General features: G+C 35.6%; 1 protein-coding gene across 8 annotated transcripts in view; it reads left to right on the top strand.

Moving 5' to 3' along the window:
- Window positions 1-25,719, top strand: part of BCAS3 (BCAS3 microtubule associated cell migration factor) — a 599,290-nt gene that overhangs the window by 40,097 nt on the left and 533,474 nt on the right. For all 8 annotated transcript variants that reach the window (XM_039255980.1, XM_039255983.1, XM_039255979.1 and 5 more), the window contains exon 6: window positions 13,308-13,389. In XM_039255980.1, coding sequence (XP_039111911.1) covers window positions 13,308-13,389 — 82 coding nt within the window. The remainder of the gene's footprint in view (window positions 1-13,307; window positions 13,390-25,719) is intronic.

The raw sequence follows: 25,719 nt of genomic DNA, 5'->3' as shown, positions 1-25,719 counted from the left end.
AGTGCAATAATGATTTCAGGAGCAGATTCCAGTGATTCCTCCTCTATGTATAATACCAACTGTCTTCCTTAATGCCCCTTACCCCTTTAGCCCATACCCCACCCACAGCTCCTCCAGCAACCCTCAGTTCTCTGTATTTAAGTGTCTCTTATATTTTGTCCCCTCATTGTTTTTATATTATTTTTGCTTCCCTTCCTTTCTTTTCATCTGTTTTGTATCTTAAATTCCACATATGAGTGAAGTCACATGATATTTGTCTTTCTCTGAGTGATTAATATTGCTTAGCATAATACGCTCTAGTTCCATCCATGTAGTTGCACATGGCAAGATTTCATTCTTTTTGATTGCTGAGTAATACTCCATTGTGTGTATGTATATGTATATACATTGTGTGTATATATTTATATATATACACACCGCATCTTCTTTATCCATTCATCTATCGATGGACTATTGGGCTCTTTCCATACTTAGGCTATTTTCAGTAGCACTGCTATAAACATTGAAGTGCATGTGCCCCTTTGAAACAGCACACCTGTATTCCTTGGGTAAATACCTAGTAGTATACTTTCTGGGTTGTTCTATTTTAAATATTTCAAGGAACCTTCATACTGTCTTTCAGAGTGTCTGCACCAGCTTGCATTCCCAACAGCAGTGCAAAAGAGATTTCTCCGCATTCTCACCGACATCTGTTTTGCATGAGTTGTTAATGTTAGCCATTCTGACAGGTGTGAGGTGGAATCTCCTTATGGTTTTAATTTGTATTTCCCTGATGATGAGTGATGTTGAGCGTTTTTTCATGTGTCTGTTAGCCATGTGGATATCTTTTTTGGAAAAGTGTCTATTCGTGTCTTTTGCCCATTTCTTCACAGGATTATTTGTTTTTTTGGGTGTTGAGTTTGATAAGTTCTTTATAGAGGCACACAGTATGTACTCCTTTATGCCTTTTTTTGTTCAATGTATTTTTTAGATCTTTCCATGTTGTTGCATGTTACTGTGGTTTGTATTTTTGATTTTATTACTGTGATCATGTCTTCATGGTCTTTATATATCTGGTACCAAGTACATTATCTGGCAGTTGGTTGGATATATGTATATGTTTATATATACATTTATGTATGTATGTGTATATGTACACATATATATGTGTGCATATGTTTAGAAAATGTATTTCAAGATTTCAGTCTTCTGAGTATTTTCATCTAAGAGTGCTAGAGAGTCAATTTTAGAAAGATCAAAACTAAATTTCATAATCGTTTGCTGTTTGCTTACATCCCATTCCATTCCCACTCTGTCTCTTCTTCCTACAGTCTCTATTTTTATTACTTAATAGCACCATACTTTTTCCATTTAGCCATATTGAAGCTTTAGGGTCTATGCCGCGTATTAGGAGATACAAATATCACTAAGACCTGAGCCTGAGAAGATCGTGTTCTACTTCTGTGAGGTGTCACTACATAATTGCAGTCTGTGTCAGTGCTTCCCAGATGAGAGAGTGCTTTTGCTCCCAAGGAGACATTTGGTCATGTTTGCAGATATTTTTTATTGTCGTGATTGGGAGTTGCTACTGGCATCTGGTAGGTAAAAGCCAGAGATGCTGTGAAGGATCCTAGAATGTTTAGGACAGCTTTGCTCAACAAAGCATTGTCCATTCCAGAATGTCAGTCAGGCTGAGGTTGAGAAACCCTGGCCTGTGAGATTTGTGTTCCAGTGGAGGAATGAATGGAGTGCTGTAGAGCACTGAGTAGTGAGGAGATGCCTGGGGGAGTTTTGACACTTGCACTGCCTAGTGAAGTTTCATAATGTTAATGTAAATAATAGCATCTATAATTTGAATAATCAGAATATACCACACACATCATATTAGGTACATTGCCTGTTATTCTCTATAATCTTGTCAATTTCACTATTTTTTAAAAGGTTTTTTATGTTTGATTTACATTTTTATGTTTGATCAACATAGGGCTTGAACTCACAATCCTAAGCCAGCCAAGCGTGCCTTTGTTTTAAAGAGAGTGTTATTCTCATTTTATAGATAAAAAATTAAAGCTCACATTTAACCCTTAGAAATGCACAGCCTCCCCACTATCAACATTCCACATCAGTAGTCCCCCTTTATCTGTGGTTTTGCTTTCCATGATTTATATATCCACAGTCAGCTGTGGTCTGGAAGCAGTTGATCCTCCATCTGATGTATTTTCATAAGGTGAGTAGTAGCCTAACAGTAGGTCACATGCCTGGATCATTCATCTCACTTCATCTCATCACATGGGCATTATATCATCTGATATCACCACAAAGAGAGTAAATAACAGTACAATATGATATTTAGAGAGAGAGACATTCATATAACTTCTGTTATAGTATATTGTTATAATTGTTTTATTTCATTGTTGTTAATCTCTTACTGTGCCTAATGTATAGGTTAAACTTCACCATAGTATGTATGTATGTATGTGAAAAAAAATGTATAGGCTTTCTTACTATCCATAGTTTCAGGCATCCACTGGAGGTCTTAGAATGTATCGCTCATAAAGGTGGACTACTATATAGTTTTGCCTTTCTGTAATGTCATATAGTTAGAATCATTCACCATGTAGCTGTTTCACATTAGCTTCTTTCACTTAGTAATATACATTTAAGTTATGTCCAAATCTTTTCATGGCTTGATAGCTCATTTCTTTTTAGCTCTAAATAATATATACCATAATTTGTTTATGATAGATATCTTTAAAAAATTAAGATATAGCATACATACTATAAAAAGTACAAATCTCAAATTTGTAGTTTGAAGACTGTGAGTGTATATATGTGAATATGTAAATGTGTATGTTTGTGTGTACCCATACATAAAAAAATGAAAGTAACATTGAGAACAAAATGTAGAGCATTTTTCTTACTTATAAAATTCCCCAGTCAGTGTTTCCCTTCCCCTCAGGTAAGATAATAACTATTCTGACCACAGATTAGTTTCGCCTGTATTGAACTTCATATAAATAGAGGCACACAGTATGTACTCCTTTGTGTCTTTTTGGTTCAGTGTATTTTTTAGATCCATCCATGTTGTTGCATGTTGTCATGATTTGTATTTTTGATTTTTGATTTTATTACTATGTTATATCCCACTGATTAGATATACCAGTTTAGCTCTTCTCCTTTTGAGGTGGGGATATGTGTTTCTTTGAACATAATTGTAGATTTATGTGCTCTATTTTTGAGTATGTACCTAGGAGCATAATTTCTGGGCCACAGGTTAGGTGTATTTAACTTGATTAGAAATTGCCTACAGTTTTTCAGAGAAGTTGTACCACTATATGCTTCCACCTGCGATATCTGAGAGTTCTAGTTGCTCCACTTCCTGCTACCATTGATGTTGTCATTCATTTTTTTAGTCATCTTGTCAGTCTTACAGGTTCTTAAGGTATCTGTTTTACAGAAGAAAAATCCTAGGCTTCTATTTAAAGTTTCTTTTTGGTTAGATATCTATGCAAAACTATCTTCAGCCAACAGATTATATCAGGATAGGTTTATAATACCAATCAAATACGGCAAACTCAGTCTTTTAGAGGTACAAAGAGGCCGTAAGCCAAAATTGGCTTATCTGTGGCACTGTTTTCTCTCTCTTTCCAATTGGACATGTATTCTGCACAAAATAAAATAACAAGTTAAAGGGAATCCAGTTTGTGTGTCTGAGTGATGATGAAGTGTTTATGACAGCTGCTAGGCTGACACTCTCTGTAATGGTGTTACATTGACTTCTGAACACCTTCCAGTCTGCCTCCAGCCTGTGTAGTCTGAGTGGTTTTGCATTAACATCTACCCTGAGTAAGATCTTTTGACTACAGAAGTGTTACTTGCAAATGGAAGATACCATTAGGGCTGCTTCAAAGCTCGGAATGGTATTTGGATTGGTGGCGCTGAAGTAATGGCTGGGGTTTTGAAGTGTAAGGTCTAAATCTGTGTTGCATAACCAAAGGAACGTGTGAGTTTAAACTGCTTTTCTTTGATCTTCCTTTCAAAAATCGGGCTGGAGGGGAAAGGTTAAAGTTGCCTTAAAATACTTCTCTGTGTGTGCGAAAATTTGGAAGTATGAAAATATGATTACAAGTTCCATTCATTATTTGTGTTTTGTGGTTTTCATATTGTTCTTGAAACTCACTTCCTTCTTGCCTCAAGTTTTGTATTTTGAATTTCGTGTCAAGACCAAAATATAGACTCAGTTGCTTTCTGCTTTATGTGGTTAGCAAATATCTGCTCTATAAGTTGTTAGTCCTCAAAAATATGTGTTTTAGGTGGTTTTTGTGGTTTGCAATTTTTTTTTGATGGCATACAGAGTAGGTTACAGAGATACTGACACTCTGACATTAACTGAATCATTTGTGGTTAGTTAAGCAGAAATAAAACAAAAACGTTGTCCCTGTCTTCCTCCTAAATTTAAGAGCTTTCAAAAGGCTCTTACTATTAGGAGTCCTTTCTTCAAACTGTTCTATCTAAAGATTTTGAAATTGTTGGAACAGAGCTGTAACACATAAAATAACGCCCTGGCAATGACTTGTTGGAGAAAAAAGGCCTGAGGTTAACTGTTTTGAATACAGTATGTTAACAGGAGATTTTAGTGCCTCTTTGGTTTGGTCATGTTTAGGGAATATTGTTCTTTGTGTCCTTACATCTAGAATGAAAACATATCATCAAATTGGCTCACAGGGTAATTCTAGAGAGAGACTATCAGCTCTCATTAGAGATTGCTTTGTAGTTACAATAGTCACTCCTGTAACTAGTGCAGTCCTTTTGTTGGTTATTAATCGAATACTGTAGTATAAGGTCATTCTTCTTTCCCTAGCCTTCGTTGTATTTTTTGCTTTTCCTTCCAATTTTTTAAAAAAAGTTATTGTGACGTTTGAAGTTAAAAAACTGGTCATGAAGTGATCTTTTTTTTTAAAAGAACTTCATTGTCAGTTCAGTTGTATGGTCTGTATGATTAGCACATGTGAAGTAGTTAGCAAAGTGATAACGATACACTTATACATTTAAATAGGCTAAATGAGTTTCTTCTGTTGCTTTAAGAACTGAATTTTCTTAGTATAAGACTTCATCACCTCTTCATTCTTTCTCTCTGTATTTTTGGGAGTGATATCAGGAAAGGTTAAAATTTATTTGTGGAATTCACACATTTTTTCATATCCATATATACAAATAAAAGTTAATAGATGTTATTATTATTATTTTTTTTACCAGCTAGTTTACCTAAAATTGAATAGAAAGTACAGAGAATTCCCATGTGTCCCCTCACCAACATATCTGCCCCTGTTAACATCTTGTATTAGTGAGGTACATTTGTTAACATTAATGAACCAATATTGATAAGTTATTAATAATTTTAAGTCTATAGTTTACATTTTCTCCTTAATTCAAAATCTTTTATTTGGTGTTACTTTTTAAGGAAATGATGCTTTTTTTAAAAAAATTTTTAATTCATTTGAGAGAGATAGAGAGACAGAGTATGAGTGGGGGAGAAGCAGAGAGAGAGACACACACAGAATCTGAAGCAGTTCCAAGTTCTGAGCTGTCAGCACAGAGCCCGACGTGGGGCTTGAACTCATTAATCATGAGATCATGACCTGAGCCAAAGTCGGATGCTTAACCAACTGAGCCACCCAGGCACCCCAGCGGTGCTCTTTTTTAAGGAACTTTATTTCAGTTTCATCTGTATAGTTACTACATGTGGCATATTTAGAAAGATAGATAATTATCTATTTGCATATTTAAATATGCATTTTTTAAAACGTCACAGTTGGTAAGATAACCTGTTTCAGGTAAAAACATCATATAAACACATAAAGACTGGAATGAGTGTAGGGTATTTGCCAGAGAGGGTGGAGACTGTCTTGTAAGACTGTTGCACAGATAGGGGCGCCTGGGTGGCTTAGTCGGTTAAGCGTCCGACTTTCGCTTAGGTCATGATCTCGCGGTTTGTGGGTTCGAGCCCCGCGTTGGGCTCTGTGCTGACTGCCAGCTCAGAGCCTGGAGCCTATTTCAGAGTCTGTGTCTCCCTCTCTCTCTGACCCTCCCCTGTTCACGCTGTCTCTCTCTCTCTCTCTCTCTCCCCTAGAAATAAATTTAAAAAAATATTAAAAAAAAAAAAGACTGTTGCACAGATGATGTGCTGCTTTCCACCTTGGTAATCGTCCTTTTACTGAGAGCTGTAAAACGTAGGAAGTAATATACTGGTGGCTTCAAGAATGAGATGTTCCAAATGTGTTTTATAATATGGCATTATAACACATTTCCAGACATTAAATATTAATAACATGCTTTGAGAACAGTGGGGTAAAGTCAGATTTATGCTAAATATCATTAGGATTGAATAATGAGGCTGATATAGACCCATTCATTTATTCATCCATTCATTCAACAAGCATCTTTTTGATTTAAGTATATTTTATGTTACATATTTTAAATCTGCAACTAAATTATTACAGTTGCCTTCTTAGATATATCATCTCTCTTATTTTATTTTTTGAGTGAGAGAGAGAGTGCGCACCTGTGCAAGTGGGTTAGGGGCAGAGAGAAAGGGGACAGAGGATCTGAAGTGGGCTCTATGCTGACACCTCAGAGCCTGGAGCCTGCTTCAGATTCTGTGTTTCTCTCTCTCTCTTTTGCCCCTCCCCTATCCACCCTCTGTCTCTCTTTCTCTCTCAAAAATAAACAAACATTAAGAAAAATTAAAAAAAAAATAAAGCCAAACTCATATTTAGCAAATTTGTATAGTTAATAAACACAAGTCCAGTTTATTTTCTACTAAAAAAAAACTTTGGAATATTTGGTGTGGTTGATGTGTGATATTTGTAACCTATGATCCTGGCATATTGTTGTATGTACTTGTCATTATTGCCATAGGCCATGATTTGGGGAAAAGAATAAACTTCCAGGGTCCCACCTGTTGGCTGCTTTTACTCTGTCAGACTTCCCAAGTGGAACCGGAGCCATTACTAGTGTGGAGAACTCTGACATAAAAGATATTTTGATTGAAAGTCTGCATGTGCATGAGATAAACATGGGGAGTTTTTTTCATCTGTTGTCTTTCATGTCTGGTGTCTTGGTTTTCTATTCATATTTCTAGCCTGGAAATCATCTGCTTTATATGCTGTACCCACTTTGAAAAAAGTAGGCAAATTAATACTTCTTTTTAATTTTTTAATTTTAAAGATGAAAACTTGTTAAAGTATCAAGAAAAAGAACTACTAGTCATTATCTTTTGTTTACGCTGCTGGGGTTCCAGAGAAGTGATAGTAATTTTTGTGTGTTTCTTATCTGTAACAGGGACTGAATTTTCTTTGAATGTTTGTATGAATTTTTACTAATCAATATTTTCCACTTCAAGAGATGGATATCATGTTGCTATAACCAAACCATTGTACCTTGTTGGGGGGAAGGATTGCTTATTTATTACTGGATTTGGAACTAAGATATGAATTTGATTAGATACAAAAAGTTCTACCTTTTTCTTGAAATGAGATCTTCAATCTCATTCATATCTGAACTGTTCATCACATGGAAATCGAGGGTCCTTCAGGACAAAAGTCTTACATCATTTTCCCTTATGGTGGGCCAGTACAATAAAGACTATTTGTATAGTTAGTTTGAGGCAGTATTACTTTTCAGAGGATACTGAGCTGCATTTCATTCACTGTGCACAATAGATTTAAATCTATAATGTCTTAGAATCAGGGAACTGTAGTGAGCAAGAGACTTTAACAATCATTTTTGGAAAGGTATAACTAATTCCAGTAAGCATATGAAAAAGTGTTTGATCCATCTCCTTAGTCATGAAGAAAATACAAATTAAAACCACAGTGAAAGTCCCATTGAATACACCAGAGTGGCTGATACAAACTGTTGGTGAGGATGTGAGCAGGTAGACTCTTTCATTGCTGGTAGAAGTGTAAATTTGTACAATCACTGTAGAAAACAATTTTGTTGAAATCTACAAAATATGCACATATGCCTAATATAGGAGCAATTCTACAAATAGATGTATACCCAGAAGAAATACATATATATGCTTACTAAATGAAACATGCAAGAATATGCATAGAGTATTTTTTACAATGTTCTTTTCAAAATGCTAAAATTATGGTTTGCATACAACTGTAAAATGGAACAGTTGTCAGATTTTATTTAACTCATTAATAAATGAAGTGTTTGGCAAGTTGTTACAGCTGGTTCAAAGGAGAATCTGAAGAACCAATATAGGCAATTAGAAATACTAAAATGAACTTTTTACGAGGTGCAAACCTGGTTAATATACTATTGAAACTAAAATGTACTGCCTGGAATCATCTTTTTTTATAGAGTGGAATTCAGTCGTATCTCTTCCAGACAAAATTCACTTGCATTTCTGTAGACAAGAGGCAGTTACTATCAGTTTTCTTTAACTTACAATATTGCAAAATAATCCAGTCAAAACAAAGATACAGATGCCTATAAAATCAAATAACCCCTAAGGGTCCACTAGACATTCTTGGTAATTCATTTAAATGACATATAGTGATCTTTTTCTCATTTGAAAATTTTTTCAATTTTTCTAGACCTCTTAAGAGCCAAGAACTAGAAACAACCCAGAAGTCCACCAATAGTAAAATGGATATATTATAGTATTTTTCACACAGTGGAAATCTGTATAGCAATAGAAATTTGAAAAGTACAATAAAAGAAGAAAAAACTCAATCATATGCAACAACATGAATGAATTTCATGCATATATAATTCATCAAAGAGTGTATACTGTGTGATTCTATTTGCATAAATTTGAATGAGTAAGAGTTATATGTAATGAGGTGAGGATAGGGGTTATGGTTATTCTTGAGTTTGTGACTGGGAAATCGTATGAGGGACCTTCTGAGTATCTATCATGTTCTGTTTCTTGATGTCTGTACTGATAACAGAGGTATTTTAACATGGAAAAGTCATTAAGGTATACATGTATGTATGACTGAGGTATTATTTCTGTGTCTGTAGTTCAACAAAGTTTGATAAAAGAATCAACTGCAGACACAATTCTCCATTTGACTAGTATCTAAAAGGGAAGTTGGGGGTATAAATATATACTCTTGTCCTAATTCTGTGTGATTATAAAGCAGTTATTATTGTCCATGGTATTTGATTGACTTTTCTATTTTGTACTCAGATATCTTTGAAAAGCTATCACGATTTCAGAAACAAGTTTGGTTCTGAGGGTAGATGACCTTCATTTGCTTTTAGAATTCTCTAAAAGTAGTTATAAAGCTCTCCCACAACTTTTATAGCCCTTTCTCAGTGTGCATTGTCTCGGCTGTTATAATTTCCCTTTGCCTTAGATTGAGTTGTGAGATTCTAAACTTGTACTTTCCCCCCCACTTTTTTGGTTTGGTATGTAATTTGCATATTTTCACCATGCGAAAGCTATTTTCTATGGTTGGAAAAGATTTTTTTCCTACAGTGTGAACAAATCATTCTTTGTTCTCCTTATTGTGCCTCCAAACTGGTACGTCCGGTTTATGCTCCAAACAACAAAAGTCTGTCATCAGAAATTAAAATGCCAGTAAGAACAAAGGCAGAGACCCATGAGGAACTCTTGGAGAGGTTTCCTCCCTGTTTGCTCCTCTCCCCAAGTGACCACAGTTGCCAGGACGTTGGAACATTGCTTAGTACAACTCCTTCCTTGTAGTTCTGCCCTTGTATTTATTATTATTGTTGGTTTAGAAATGAACTTAACAAGTCCTGGTAATTCTTGTCAGGATATATAAAATCCTCATCTCTCAGATTTTTTTTTTTCCCATTTTCAATGAGCTTTTTTAAAGAAATGTAAAATTCACTTTGAAAGCCTTTAAAAACTTAATCAGTTTTGACATGCATTTATTTGAGAGCAGAATTACCAATGAACATACTGTATAAAATTATTAAGAGGCAATTGAAAGCGGCAGCTAAAGCCGAGCCTGTAAGGACATACCCATCTTGCGTTCTTTCTAAAGTGTGCAAGTCTTATCTGTGCACACTTTGTTGGCACTTCTGTTCTGAAATAGTATTCCAGTGTAGCATTTGCACACATTATTTTGGAGAGCTCTCTCCTCTCAGAAGTTTGACTTTGAGATTCACTTAGGATAGTTTAGAATTATGCTTCTAACAATCTTGATTTTAACATAGGTACTAATATTTATAAATGGCTGCAGAGTGTTTCTTCATCCTTCCCTTCCCTTATGTTATACTTAAAAATTCAAGGATCTTAACTTAGAGGTAGTAAAAGATGGGTAATAAATGTGGGATGCATTTTGTAATCAGTCCTAATGTTTTTTCTTACCTGTTGCTGTACATTTAAAGAGGGATTTAGAGTAGAAGCTTAGAATAGAATAGAGCATTTAGGTCTGTTTTGAAAGCTGTTATGCTGGAGAGCATAGTGTGTTCAGATTTCAAAATGTTTTTCAATGTCAAAATAAAGCTCTTGTGAATTAAATCCAGTGTTAATAAATGTTTATCATATTGTGAGAATGCAAAGACAAGTTTGCCTTCTTCTTTATTATTTAGTATAATTTAGTACACACAGCTCACTTAAATTATGATTCGATTTTATTATTATTATTATTATTATTATTATTATTTTACTTTAAGGCTTTATTTGATAGAACCAAAAGCTAAATGCTAGATCTGTGGAATATGGCAATAATAGTATGGAGCAGATTTTGAGTTAGAATACTATTTGTTAAAGGTTTGAACATATATGTGTTAGAGTGAGAAGTGTTTTTCATTGCTCTGAATTATAATTTCAATACAAGTTCTACAGTATTGTTTTATAATTTTTTATTTCCTTGTTAGTAGAAATAGTCTGTATATTGAAGAATATTATTTGTCCATTTTTGTATCCCCATTTTGGTGGAGATAGCCTATAATAACTTTTTAGTGCAAGTGTGCTTAATATCAGAGAGATCGTGATTTTTTAGATTTTAGAGAATATGTGATTCCTGCATTGGGTGGGAGGTTGAACAAAGTGACTTTTTAAGGCTTTTTCTAAATTTTAAAATTCTGTTATGTAATATTAAACTGTAGACTTAAGAGCTATAATATATAATGGCCATGTTTTTCATGTAGAAAATTAATGTTCACGAAGGAATTTGCAGAGAGCTAAATTCTTATCTTTTCCTATACTGAGTTCATAGCTTTGTGTGTTTAATTGGTGGTAGGTGGTGCTGTTGTTGCACAGTTGGTGCGAGGAGCCTAGCGTTCCTCAAATCTACATCCCGAGTGCTAGAGAGATTTGCCATTGTGGCCAGCAAATAAGGTTATAATAATTTTTTTTTTAATTTATGTCGTTTTATTTTTATTTTTATTTATTTATTTTTTACAAATAGTTTATTGTCAAATTAGTTTCCTCAGGAAACTAACAATAGAAGGTTATAATAATTTTTATGGACAAAATGAATATGATGGCTCTTTAGGCATCACCATAACTTAACATTTATAAGAAACAAAATATTTATAGTTTGCAGTCCTTAAATTCAGACAGAAGAGAAGCTGAAGATCTGAAGAAGTAGTTAAAGGCAGTGCTGCAGGTTTACAGTTTAATATAGAATGTTTTATAAACCTTTTATCTTGTATATGTTGTTGATATTTTAAACTGCTTTTTTGGCAGGCCCTATTTAAAAAAAACTACCATCAGCATGTTTCCTTTATTGAATGTTTATTACATGTGTTGCAAGTTCTTAAGTGTTTAGAGCTAGTTTTATAATTTTGGTCATTTTCCCTGTCTGATATCATCTATTCCATCAAACACTTGAGTGTTATGAAAACGTACTGGGGACTAAATTATCACTTAAAGCAGTCTGAAAGGTCTTTCTTAACTAATTCTAATTTAATCTGCTCAATACTTCAGTTAGCAGCAAACTGTTCTCTTGAACCACTAATTTTGAAAAGCAGTTGTTTTCACACTTGACATATATATTGTCATACCCCTTTTACCTTTAGATTAATATACTACTGTACTCTTTATATCTGAGGAATAAATCTGATGTGACTCAGAATGAACAGACATTCATACAGTGTTTGATCTACATGTATAATAAAAATGACATTTAAAGATTCTTACATATTACTTCAATTAAAGAATATTAAAAAATTTTTTAAATGTTTTACTTATTTTTGAGAGAGAGAGAGAGAGACAGCATGAGCGGGGGAGGGTCATAGAGAGAGGGAGACACAGAATCCGAAGACAGGCTCCAGGCTCTGAGCTAGTTGTCAGCACAGAGCCCAGCGCGGGGCTTGAACCCACGAACTGTGAGATGATGACCTGAGCTGAAGTCGGACGCTTAACCGACTGAGCCATCTAGGCATCCTAATAGAATATTGAAATGATTAGTATTTTTGAGGTTCTTTGGCACCTTTACCTTTTTAGTTTATAAATGCAAAATAATACAGGCTTATGGGAGGTGGGGGGAGTGGGGAGATGTTGGTCAAAGGGTACAAAGTTGTAGTTATGTAGGATGAGTAAGTCCAGAGATATATAATGTTCAGGCATGATGCATATAGTTAATAGCACTGTGTTGAATACTTAAAAAATGCAGAGGGTTGATTTCAGGTGTTCTCATCATATAAAAAAGGAGGAAATGACTACAGTAATCATTATGTATGCTGATTAAACCATCATGTTGTATACCTTAAATATCTGTGATTTTAATTAAAATATGCTTAAAAAAGAGAAATATATAGGTTTATAGATGCTAAATGATTTATTCAAGGTGGTTAACAGGTAAGTAGTTACAGAACCATAACCTGGCACACAGGTTATTCATATTCCGCTATAGTGTTTTTGGCAGTATGTTTTGTTTTTTCTCCTTCACAACATATTTGAAAAAATGACAACAACATTTAAGTTCTGTTTTTCAGAATAACAAGAATATTTACCTTTTTGTTACATGGAACACTTGGTTCTAATTAAAAAAATCACAATGCATTGCTCTAAAATGAAAGGCAGTCATGCAGGAACTGAGCAGACTTACGGTAGTTTCTTAGAGATAAGAATTAGACTTTAAGAACAGATCATTCATTTTCCTATTTCTATTAAGTGTGTGCTCTTATCATTTTCTAAAAATATTTGTGGTAATTTAAATAAAAATATACTGAATGTGTATGAACAACCATCAATGTATGTGTCTCTGTCGTGTACATATGTTATATTTCAGACAAAAAATTGTGATAAAATTTAGGAGATCTTGTTTTCATATATAATCATGTTCTGACCTGTGTTTTCATTTACTGAAATTTTTTGTCTCCTCATGCAGATCAGTGGGGAAGCACAGGAACTCTTTTCTGTTCGACACGGCCCCATTCGAGCGGCGAGAATCTTGCCTGCTCCACAGTTTGGTGAGTGTAGCCCTTAAGAGGAAACAAATCATTTAGGAGTTTCTCTTTTATTGGTCTTGGACTACAGACAACAAGAATGATAACAAAGTCTGTTTTCCTCCAAGTGTCCATGCCCCATCCGTTCCTCCCCACAAGATAAATTCTTGTTCTGTCAGTTGAGATGGAAATAGGTAATCTTAACCAATTCAATATGGCCATTCACATTCTACTGTGGTTTTGATTTATCTTCATCCTCTTTGATCTCGATTTAGCCTCTGACTCTGCTGGCTTTCTTGAAGCCCTCTTCCCTCTTGGTTTTCATGGCATCACTCTTCCCAGATCCCTTCCTTGCTGACTGTACTGCTTTTGTTATGTTTCTGGCTTAGCTTTCTTCTGTGGGTATTCCCCAAGCCTCTGTTCTCCTCATGTCTTTGCTCTTCTTCACAGTTATTCTTAAACTGCCTTGGAGAGCTTGGTTTTCACCGATATCTCGCTTGTGGATGAGTCTGCTGTCTACATTTCAGAAGTACAGTTTTGGACTTTTGACCCTTAATCTCTGCTTTAAAAATGAATACTTCTTAATGTTGTAATTTAAATATTATGTATGTTTTGTTTTTATTTTAAAAAATCAAATATGTGTTTAAATTAAATATGCCATTTGGGTGCCTAAATAACTCCTGACTCTTTAGTGATATGTTTTCTCATTAACTTGCTTGTGCTCACTCAGTAATGTTTTTGCACGAGCAGTGAAAACACAGCCATTTAAATCTTGTTTGCATACTCTGAAATCTTTTTAAAAACAGCATATTAAAATACTTTAATTCTATTTTTAAAGTTTACCAGAAGTTGGATTACCTTCCTTATAATACTTCATTTAGCTATTAATTCTCTAAACTGGTGAGAATGCAGTTTATTAAAGTTTGCTACTGAGTGCATTATGCACTAACCATATGCGTAATTAATGTCAGGGATCAATTTAGCGATTAAATCTGCTTAATTGAAATGGGAAGGGTGGGGGCACCTGGGTGGCTTAGTTGGTTGAGCATCCAACTTCGGCTCAGGTCATGATCTCATGGTTCATGGGTTTGAGCCCTGCGTTGGGCTCTGTGCTGACAGCTATCTCAGAGCCTGGAGCCTGCTTCAGATTCTGTGTTTCCCTCTCTCTCTGACCCTCCCCTGCTCATGCTGTCTCTCTCTCTCTCTCTCACAGAAATAAATAATAAAAAAACATTAAAAAAAAAAATAAAGAAATGGGAAGGGTGGAGGTAACAAAGCAACAGCATCCTGAGGTCATGTAGAGATTTTTCTCCTTGCTGTTGGGCCGTGTGGCACATCCACACTTCAGCTGTCTCTCCTTTCCTCCCACTCACTCTCTTGCTCTGATTTTTATTGCATTTGAGTTTTGGTGAAATCCCTTAACAAGAAAGATTGTTGGACATCTTCTTCTGGAAGGTTTGCCAGCCTTCTCTTTGGATAGTTGGACCCAAGAACAACTTTATTATTAAAAGACTGCTATGTCTTTGTTTCTTTTGTATATAATTCAGAGAGGCAGATTTTTCTGCCTTCAGTTCATTTAGGAAGCTCTTTTGTTTATGCCAGTTATTAATTTCCCACTTTTCTCAACTTTTACTAGGTAGAAATACTTTGTGGAAGAGTATAAAGCTATAAAAGTTATCATTGCTAGTAGATTTGAATATACTTAATTTATTTAACTAATTAGAAAAAGATTTCCCTCTCTTCTATAATATACTTATATTTAAAAAAATTAAAAAAATTTTTTTTTGTTCATAGTTTATTGTCAAGTTGGTTTCCATATAATAGGGCTCATCCCAACAAGCGCCCTCCTCCATGACCATCACCCCTTTCCCCTCTCAGTGCTCATCCCAACAAGTGCCCTCCTCCATGACCATCACCCCTTTCCCCTCTCCCCCATGCCCATCAGCCCTCAGTTCTCAGCATTCAAGAGTGTCTCATGGTTTGCCTCCTTCCCTCTCCCCAACTGTTTTTTCCCCCTTCTCCTCCCCCATGGTCCTTCATTAAGTTTCTCCAGATCCACTTATAAGTAAAACATATGGTATCTGTCTTTCTCTGCCTGACTTATTTCGCTCAGCATTAACACCCTCGAGTTCCATCCATGTTGCTACAAATGGCCAGATTTCATTCTTTCTCACTGCCATGTAGTATTCCATTGTCTAGATAAACCACATCTTCTTGACCCATTTGTCAGTTGATGGAAACATAGGCTGTTTCCATGATTTGGCTATTGTTGAGAGTGCTGCTATGAACATTGGGATACATGTGCCCCAACGCATCAGCACTCCTGTATCCCTTGGATAAATTCCTAACAGTGCTATTGCTGGGTCATAGGAGAGTTCTATTAATTTTTTGAGGAACCTCCACACTGTTTTCCAGAGGGGCTGCACCAGTTTATATTCCCACCAACAGTGTAGGAGGGTGCCCGTTTCTCCACATCCTCGCCAGCATCTAGAGTCTCCTGATTAGCTCATTTTAGCCACTCTGACCTGAGTGAGGTGGTGTATCAGTGTGGTTTTGGTTTGTATTTCCCTGATGAGGAGGGACACTGAGCATCGTTTTCATGTATCTGTTGGCCATCTCTTTGGAGAAGTGTCTGTTCATGTCTTCTGCCCATTTCTTCACTGGTTTATTTGTTTTTCGGATGTGGAGTTTGGTGAGTTCCTTATAGATTTTGGATACTAGCCCTTTATCTGATATGTCATTTGCAACTATCTTTTCCCATTCTGTCGATTTCCTATTAGTTTTATTGTTGTTGCCTTTGCCATGGAGAAGCTTTTAATCTTGATGAGGTCCCAGTAGTTCATTTTTGCTCTTGATTCTCTTGCCTTTGGGTTGTGTCAAGTAAGAAATTGCTGCGGTGGAGGTCAAGGAGGTTGTTTCCTGCTTTCTCCTCTAGGGTTTTGATGGTTTCTTGTCTCACATTCAGGTCCTTTATCCATTTTGAGTTTATTTTTGTGTATGGTGTGAGAAAGTGATCTAGTTTCATTCTTTTGCACGTTGCTGTCCAGTTCTCCCAGGACCACCTGTTAAAGAGGCTGTCTTATTTTCCTTTGGATACTCTTTCCTCTTTGTCAAAAATTAGTTGGCCATACATTTGTGGGTCCAACTCTGAGTTCTCTATTCTATTCCTTTGGTCTATGTGTCTGTGTTTGTGCTAGTACCATACTGTCTTGATGATGACAGCTTTGTAGTAGAGGCTAAAGTCTGGGATGGAGATGCCTCCCGTTTTGGTTTTCTTCTTCAATATTACTTTGGCTATTTGGGGTCTTTTGTGGTTCCATACAAATTTTAGGATTGTTCTAGCTTTGGGAAGAATGCTGGTGCAATTTTGATTGGGATTTCATTGAATGTGTAGATTGCTTTGGATAGTAATGACATGTTAACAATATTTATTCTTCTGATCCATGAGCATGAAATGTTTTTCCATTTCTTTGTGTCTTCTTCAATTTCCTTCATAAGTTTTCTATAGTTTTCATCATATAGATCTTTTATGTCCCTGGTTAATATACTTACTTTTTAAAATATAATATTAGATTTAAAATATAATTTCACACAGCTAAGTGTTCTTATGCAGAAGTTACATATGTATCACTTTTGTTGCATTTGATCATTTTTTTTAGATTCCTTTTCACTGAAGTCCTACATGTGACTGAACACATAAAATTTGTAATGGAAACTAGAATACCCCATCCCTCTCTTTCATCCATTTTGCTTTGTGTGATCATTTTCATGGAGTAAGTCCTTTAGTAGCTTCCGGAAAAAAAGATGCGTGCTAAATCTTGTTTGTCTGAAGTTGTCTTTATTCTTTCTTAATTTTTGATTGCTAATTTGGCTTGATAACGAATACTTGTTTGTAAATGATATTACTTCAGAATTTTGAAGGCATTGATCTAGTGTTATGGTTGAAGAGTCTGAAGCCATTTTGATACCTTTTTTCTTTGTCTATGGCTTATTTTTCCCTGGGAACTAGCATAATGTTAGTCTTATTTCCAGTGTTCTGAAACTTTATAATGATATTTCTTAGCGAATACATTGTCCTGGGCCCCTTCAGTGTGAGAATGCAGGGTATGTTGTTACATACTTCTGTATATGTGCAGTTTAAAAATATAGGAAATACTTTTCTTAGGATAGCTCTTTTTTAAAAAAAAATTTTACATTTATTATTTTAAGAGACAGAATACAAGCAGGAAAGAGGCAGAGAGAAGGAGACAGACTCCAAAGGAGGCTCCAGGCTCTGAGCTGTCAGCACAGAACCTGATGAGGGGCTTGAGCTCACAAACTGCGAGATCATGACCTGAGAAAAAGTTGGATGCTTAACTGGCTGAGTCTCCCAGTCGCCCATTAGGATAACTCTTAGAAGGGAATTACTGGTCCATTCGTCCATTGATGGACACTTAGGCTCAAGAGGATGTGGTTTATCTATATGATGGAATACTACATGGGAATGAGAAAGAATGAAATCTGGCCATTTGTAGCAACGTGGATGGAACTTGAGGATGTTATGCTGAGTGAAATAAGTCAGGCAGAGAAGGACAGATACCATATGTTTGCATGTATAGGAGGATTAGGAGGAACTTAATGAAGGACCATGTGGGAGAATAAGGGGGGAAATAGTGGGGGAGAGGGATGGAGGCAAACCATGGGAGACTCTTGAATGCTGAGAACAAACTGAGGACTGATGGGTGTGTGTGGGGGGTGATGGGGATGGAGGAGGGCACTTATGGGGATGAGCCCTGGGTGTTATATGGAAACCAACTTGACAATAAACTATTTGTAAAAAAAATAAATTATATTCATCCTATTCAAATTATTTGTAAAAAAAAACCATGAATTACTGGGTCAAAAATATATACGTGTAAAAATGTGATACATTTTGTAAAGTTGCTTTTCAGAGTATACTGACATCTGCACATGAAAATCCCTTTTTTTCTCCAACTCTGTCCTTTATTGGCTATTATGAATCTTTATATAGTCTTTACTTATCTGATGGAGGAAAACCCTCTTCATTTGTAATTTTTTGGTCTTTGAGTGCTAGGAAGAGTGGAAAATCTTCACGTTTTTGTTGTTTGCTCTAATACCTTATTTATACCCTTTGCTCTTATTGATCGAGCTCCTGATTATTATTATTAGTAATATGTTATGGATATGTATCCTATGAACTTCATATATAGTTCGCCATTTGTCATGTTATCTAGTGAAATCTGTCACTTTAGCTTCATGCAAAGAGAGTCTTTGCATATTTTATAACCATGTCTAACTTTAAATCTTGACTTTTCTTGAAAGTTGAATTTAATTTTTTTTGTTATTTGTTTTCTTTTTATATTCTCTTGGTTGTTCCTTGACAACTTCTGTGTTTCATAGGTTTTTGGGGAAATTTCTCCTTTACTAAGGTGTTTTCCATAGTGTAATATATTTCTTTGGAATTATGGAGACAGTAATCTGATCACCACATTCTATGCAGTGCTTTGTATATTTATGTGGAAAATGAGTAGTTACCCAAAATGAATTTATTCTACATTTTATAAAAGAGGAACTAGAGCTCTACTTTTGTATAAAGTATATATATGTTTTTATCATTTGTCAGTGACCAAGTGAATAATGCTGTTTTTAACTCTAATAGAGCTTGTAATTCTATTAGAAGTTATATTAGCCCTGTATTCTTGCTGTTTTCTTATTGGTTATGGAGAAAGATGATTATTTTAGTCTTTAACTTGAATCAGATTTCTTAGAAATGCAGATTTAATCTTATTCATTATCCTTAGAAGTCCACTGTGCTGAGTACCTGAACTTTCTTCATATGAGAATGTTTTAGAACTAAGTCTTATAAGCCAGGATCTTTTCTGAGACTAGAAGGACTCTGGAGATAAAAGTTTCCTCAAGTGTCTGTGAGCCAAAGTTCCCTCATCCACAATACTGGGTAGCTGATTTGGCTTATTTCTTTTAGGTTGTACTTATTTCTGGAAAGGTATTACTATTTTTTGTTCTGCTACATGGAATTTACAATTTCACGCCTCAAAATATTTAAAGGTTTAAAAAATCCCTAAATCCAACACAGTGTTTCCTACTGGAATATAAATTCCAAGTGTTTTCTGAAACTTCTAATATTGTAAATAGCTGAATAGGCAGTCAAAAATACTAATCATTGCTGTTTTTTTATGATATGAATGGCTAAAGTTATTTTTCTAGAAACAAACGTGTAGACTAATTCTAAAGTTAAACTGTTTTTCATTTGCTTACTTTTATAAATTTTCAGAGCACACTCCTAGAGTATACTTTTTCATAATGTACAACCACCAGTTTCATCCTTTTCAAATGACTGAAATGGGCTTTTTGATCATATTCAAAGGAGATATGTTTGATTTTTCAGCTGTGTGAATTCAGAAGTTCTCATTAAATTCATCAGAAGGATTTGTTGTAATCTTTTTGCTGTAAAATTCTAACTTTAAACAAATAAATTCTGTAAACACAAACACACACTCACAGAATCTATTCAGCCAAGACACCAGCAGCCTTTCAAAAGTAGGCCAACTGACATTTGCTGACAGTCACCACCAGTACTTTGCAAAGAGGAAACAGGCTTATTGACATTTTAAATGGCCAAACTATGAGATTTAGGGCTTCCCTAGTGTTTTCTGCTCTAATTATTTCTCAGGTTGCCTTGTGTATTCTTTTTTAATAACACCTTGTCTTTATCATTGGGGCCTTTACTACTTGGAATCCTGTAGGTTTTTACAAAATTTTGCTAAGCATGTGATTTAGGTAAATTATGACTGGAAACATGTGTTCTGTTCATCTTAAATTTCTTGAATGTTTTTGGTAAGATCAACAATTTCCAGGAGAGAATATCTGTTTCAGAAGTGCTGCTTTTTTAGTTTTTTAGTTTTGGTGATTTCATGGTGTTGAATTTGAGACATTGATCTAAGAGTATTTTCAGTTTATACCCATTTGAACCCAGTAATTAAGGACTTTTCCTGTGAGGACTGTAGGGAGAGGGAAGTGTACTGAACAGAAAAGATGGGAAGTAAATTTATAAATGAAGTGAATAATAACGCTTGATATTTTTCAAATGAAATTCTAGGTTGATTATATACATTATCACCACTTTGCTACTAGTCTGGAAAGGTACCATTACCCTGTTTGATAGGTAAGGAGACTTAGAGCTCAAAAAGAGTAAGTGGCTGGCATAAAGACATATAGTTGATTGGTGGAACTGGAATTTGAACTTTGAAGCTTGGCCTCGTAATCATTAGGTCTCACTGTCTCCATGATTAAAGGGAAACATTTTTACCAAATCCAGGTGTTTCTAGGCTATGCTTCTGACTGAAGAAATCAAACAGTGTGTATTCATTGAAATATGTAAAAAAGTAGCTCTGTTTCTCTGTATTTTCTTCCATTTTGAAAATTTAAAGTATCTTCAGTTGTCTTAGTGTCTTCATTGTATTTGAAGTCCTTGGTTGTTTAGTCTAAGGGTGAAGAGCAATTAAAAGAGTCCATCTGGGCACCAATATATAGAAAAGCCATTATCCTCCATAACTACATTTAAAATTTTAAGCTGTCAGGATAAAGTATGTCACAGAAACAGCTGTAGTCTATTCAAGTTACATTCACCTTAAATTAAATCAACTGTTGAAAAGAAATGTTGGTTCTCTTTTATAGGACTTGGTATAAACTACTAAAAGTACATCAAAAGGGTTAGTGACGGATATCTCGAATCAGATAAAAACAAAGGTGTAACATGAAGCAACTAAATTACATGTGAGCTTAATGATTCTGACCCAAATAAACAAACTTGTAATGGAGATGCTGATGATTATCAGAACAGCTAAAATGCTTCTACTGTAGAACTGTAAAGAAGAATGTGGTTGTCTTAGTGAATTGGACAAGTTGTGGTCTTGGAAATCAGTGTTCATTTATCATAACATGTTCCTAGGTGTGAAAGTGAAAACTCATAATTTTCTAAGTATAGTTATTATAAAGTTAGCCTTTTAAAAATTCATCTTTACTGGGGTGCCTGAATGGCTCAGTCGGTTGAGTGTCTGACTTCGTTCCAGGTCATGATCTCACGGTTCATGGGTTCGAGCCCCGTGTCGGGCTCTGTGCTGGCAGCTAGCTCAGAGCCTGGAGCCTGTTTCGGATTCTGTGTTTCCCTCTCTCTCTGACCCTCCCCTGCTCACACTGTCTCTCTCTCTCTCTCAAAAATAAATAAAACATTAAAAAAAATAAAAATTCATCTTTACTGAGAAATAATTTACATACAACACACCTTATGAATATTGGGTATATAATTTGAGCTTTGGATGGAGTTATGTAACTACCACCACAATCAAAATACAAAGTCTTCCTATCATTAAAAATTTCCCTTTCCTTATTCACACCCACTAAAATGGCTTGCATGCAAAGAGAGGTAGTAATAACAAGTGTTGGTGAGGATGTGGACTAATTGGAACTCTCATATGTTATTTATTAGAATGTTAAGATAGTACAACTACTGGAAAACAGCTTAGCAATTCCATAAAATAGTAAATATGTAGTTACTATTGACCCAGAAATTCTACTCCTAGGCATGTAGCCAATAAAAATGAAAACATACCTCTACATAGAAACTTTCAAGTGAATATTCATAGCAGTATTATTTGTAATAGCCAAAAAGTGGAAATAACCCAAATGTCTATTAACTGATAAAGAAAATGTGGTATAACCATACGATGGAGTATTATTTGGCTATGAATAAATGATGTTGGGATATATACTGCAAGATGAACCTTGAAAACATCATGCTAAGTAAAAGAAAGCTGCTGCAAAAGGCTCCAAATTACTGATTGCTTTTATATGAAATATCCAGAGTAAGCAAATCTGTAGAGTTAGAAAGCACATTACTGGTTGCCTAGGGTTAGGTGACTGTGAGAATTTGGGGAACGACTACTGATGTACACAGGATTTCCTTTTTGAGGGTATGAAGATGTTCTAAAATTAATTAGTTGTTGGGGCGCCTGGGTAGCTCAGTTGATTAAGCTTCTGGCTCTTGGTTTCAGCTCAGGTCATGATCTTGCTGTTGGTGAGTTTGAGCCCTGCATCAGGCTCCATGCTGACAGCACAGAGCCTGCTTGGGATTCTCTCTTCCTCTCTCTCTCTGCCTCTCCTTGTCTCTCTCTGCCCCTCCCTCACCCACTCTGTCTCTCTCTCTCAAAATAAATAAATAAAATAAGTTGTAATGGTTGTACAACTTTGTAAATATACTAGAAACCATTGAATTTTACACATTGCATTGGTGAAATATATTGATGTGAATTATATATATATGTATATATATATTTAATATATATAATATTTATATACATATAAATATATACATAAAAATATACATATAAATATATTTAAATAGAATATATATATTTAAAGGTTTCTTTTAAGTTTATTTTAGAATGAGAGAGTGAGAGAGAGAGAGAGAGCACTCAAGTGGGGGAGGGGCAGAGAGAGAGAGGAAGAAGCAGGCTCTAGGCTCTGAGCTGACAGCACAGAGCTCATTGTGGGCTTGAACTCACTAAATGAGATCATGACCTGAGTTGAAGTCAGATGCTTAACCATCTGAGCCACGCAGGCATCCCTGAATCATATGTTTTTAAATGTTTATTTATTTATTTTAAGAAAGAGTGAGGGAGTATGTGTGTGTGCACGCAAGCAGGGGAGGAGCGGAGAGAAAGGGAGAGAGAGAGAATCCCAGGCAGGCTCCTTGGTGATTCAGTGCTCCATCCCACCACTGTGCATCATGACCTGAATTGAAATCAAGAATTGGATGCTTAACTGACTAAGCCACCAAGGTGCCTCTGTGTGAATTATATATATATATATTTTTTTTATTTTTTTTTTTAATGTTTTATTTATTTCTAGGAGAGAGAGAGAGAGACAGCGGGAGCAGGGGAGGGTCAGAGAGAGAGGGAGTCACAGACTCTGAAACAGACTCCAGGCTCTGAGCTGGCAGTCCGCACAGAGCCCGACGCGGGGCTCGAACCCACGAACCGCGAGATCATGACCTGAGCGAAAGTCGGACGCTTAACCGACTAAGCCACCCGGGTGCCCCTGTGTGAATTATATTTTAATAAGGTTGTGTATAACAAAAGTCCTCTTGTGCCCCTTACCTCCCACACCTGGCACACCAGCAATGACTAATAGAGTTTATGTCACTCTTTTTTCTGCCTTTCTGGAATTTGAAAAAATGGAATATGTAACATTTATATGTGCTTGGTTTCTTTCCCTTCATGTAATGCTTTTGAGAATCATCTATGTTGTGTATTTCAGCTGTTCATTCCCTTAAAAAAAAATCTGAGTAGTGTTCCATTGTCTAGATATACTAGTTTGTTTTTTCTTTCACCAATGAATGGACGTTTGGATTGTTTCCAGTTTTGTCTCATGCATAAATCTTCTCTGAAGAGTTGCTTGGAGATCATATGTTTCAATTTCTCTTGAATAAGAGTGAGATTACTTGGTCATACTAGGTCATATAGGAAGTGTAGGTTTATCTTTGTAAGAAATTGCCCACCTGTTTTCCAAAGTGGCTATTACTGTTTTTGCGTTCCCACCAGTAGTAGTGTTCCAGTTATCCTGATGACTAGTGATGTTCATCTTTCTTGTGTACATTTGCCATTTTATTGTTTTATAAAACTATTGAAATTTATTGCCATGTTTTAATAGTGTTTTATTTAGTTGTAAAAGTTCTGTATATAGTCTAGATACAGGTAAAATATGTACAAAAATTTTGTTCCTTTGCGTGACTTGCCTTAATGGGATTTTTTAAAAAAATTTATTTCTAGGAGAGAGAGAGAGACAGCGTGAACAGAGGAGGGTTAGAGAGAGAGGGAGACACAGACTCTGAAATAGGCTCCAGGCTCTGAGCTGGCAGTTAGCACAGAGCCCTATGCGGGGCTCGAACCCATGAACCGCGAGATCATGACCTAAGCGAAAGTCAGACGCTTAACTGACTAAGCCACCCAGGCGCCCCCTTAATGGGATTTTTTAAATAAGACTCCTTTTTTTAGGGCATATTTGGGTTCACCGCAAAATTGAGCAGAAGGTGCAATGATTTCCCTTATACCCCCCACCTGTGTATTCTCCCCCATTATCAGCTCCTCCCACAGAGAATACATTCACACTTTCCAGGAGCAAATTTTTTTAAATTTTATTTATTTATTTTGAAACAGAGAGAGAGAGCGAGCGAGCGAGCAAGTTGGGAAGGAGCAGAGAGAGAGAGAAGGAGAGGGAAACTCCAAAGCAGGCTCCAAGCTGACAGCTCAAACCTACAAACCACAAGATCATGATCTGAGCTGAAACCAGGAGTTGACGCTTAACTGACTGAGTGATCGAGGTGTCCCAAGAGCACATGTCTTTAATATTCAAAAGTTTTTATATTTTTAAACTTCATTTTTAATGTCTAGTTTATTGAGTTTTTAAAAAATAGTTTACAGTTGTTGTGTTTTTTTCATTCAGTTCAGCACATTTTCTAGGTTACCCTGTGATTTTGTCCTTGACCTGTGGTTTATTTAAAAGGATGCTATTTTGTTTTTAAATTTTCAGAGATTTTCCTGATGTCTTTCTATTACTGATTTCTAATGTAATCCCTTGAGAAGACCTAGTTTATATGATTCCAATCCTGTTAAGTGTTTTGTATTATAGCCCAGAATATGGTCTATCTTACGTCATGCATCTCTAGCCTTATGAGTTGTGTTTCTGCTTATTCTGTCACTTGTAGAGAAAAGGGTGTTGAAATCTTACATAATATTGTTTGAGTATTCTTCTTGTAATTTTATCAGTTTTTGCTTTATGTATTTTGCCACTCTGTTATTAGGAACAAAAACATTTAGGATGGTAAAAGTCTTTTTGTGAATTGATCAGTTTATTGTTACTGAAATCCCTGGTTATATTCCTTGCTCTGAAATCTTCTTTTTCTGTTATTATTATGGATGATCTTGCTTTCTTGTTGTTTCTTTTTAGGTTTATTTATTTACTTACTTTGAAAGAGAGAGAGAGAGAGAACGTGTGTGGGACGGGCAGAGAGAGGCAGAGAGAGAGGGAGAGACAGAATCCCAAGCAGGCTCGGCACTGTTAGTACCAAGCCCAATGTGGTGCTCGAACTCACAAACCATGAACCATGAGATCATGACCTGAGCCAAAATCAAGTTTCAGATGCTTAACCAACTGAGCAACCCTGGCGCCCCAGACATTCTTGCTTTCTTTAGAACTAGTGTTGGCATGATATATTTTTTGTGATTTTTTTTTTTATTTTTAATTTTTGGATTTGTTTATATGCAAAATGCATTTATT

The sequence above is a fragment of the Hyaena hyaena genome, unplaced genomic scaffold (genome assembly GCF_003009895.1).
Source record: "Hyaena hyaena isolate Hyena2069 unplaced genomic scaffold, ASM300989v1 scaffold_553, whole genome shotgun sequence".
NCBI lineage: Eukaryota > Metazoa > Chordata > Mammalia > Carnivora > Hyaenidae > Hyaena > Hyaena hyaena.
This window is presented reverse-complemented; position numbering and strand designations above follow the sequence as displayed.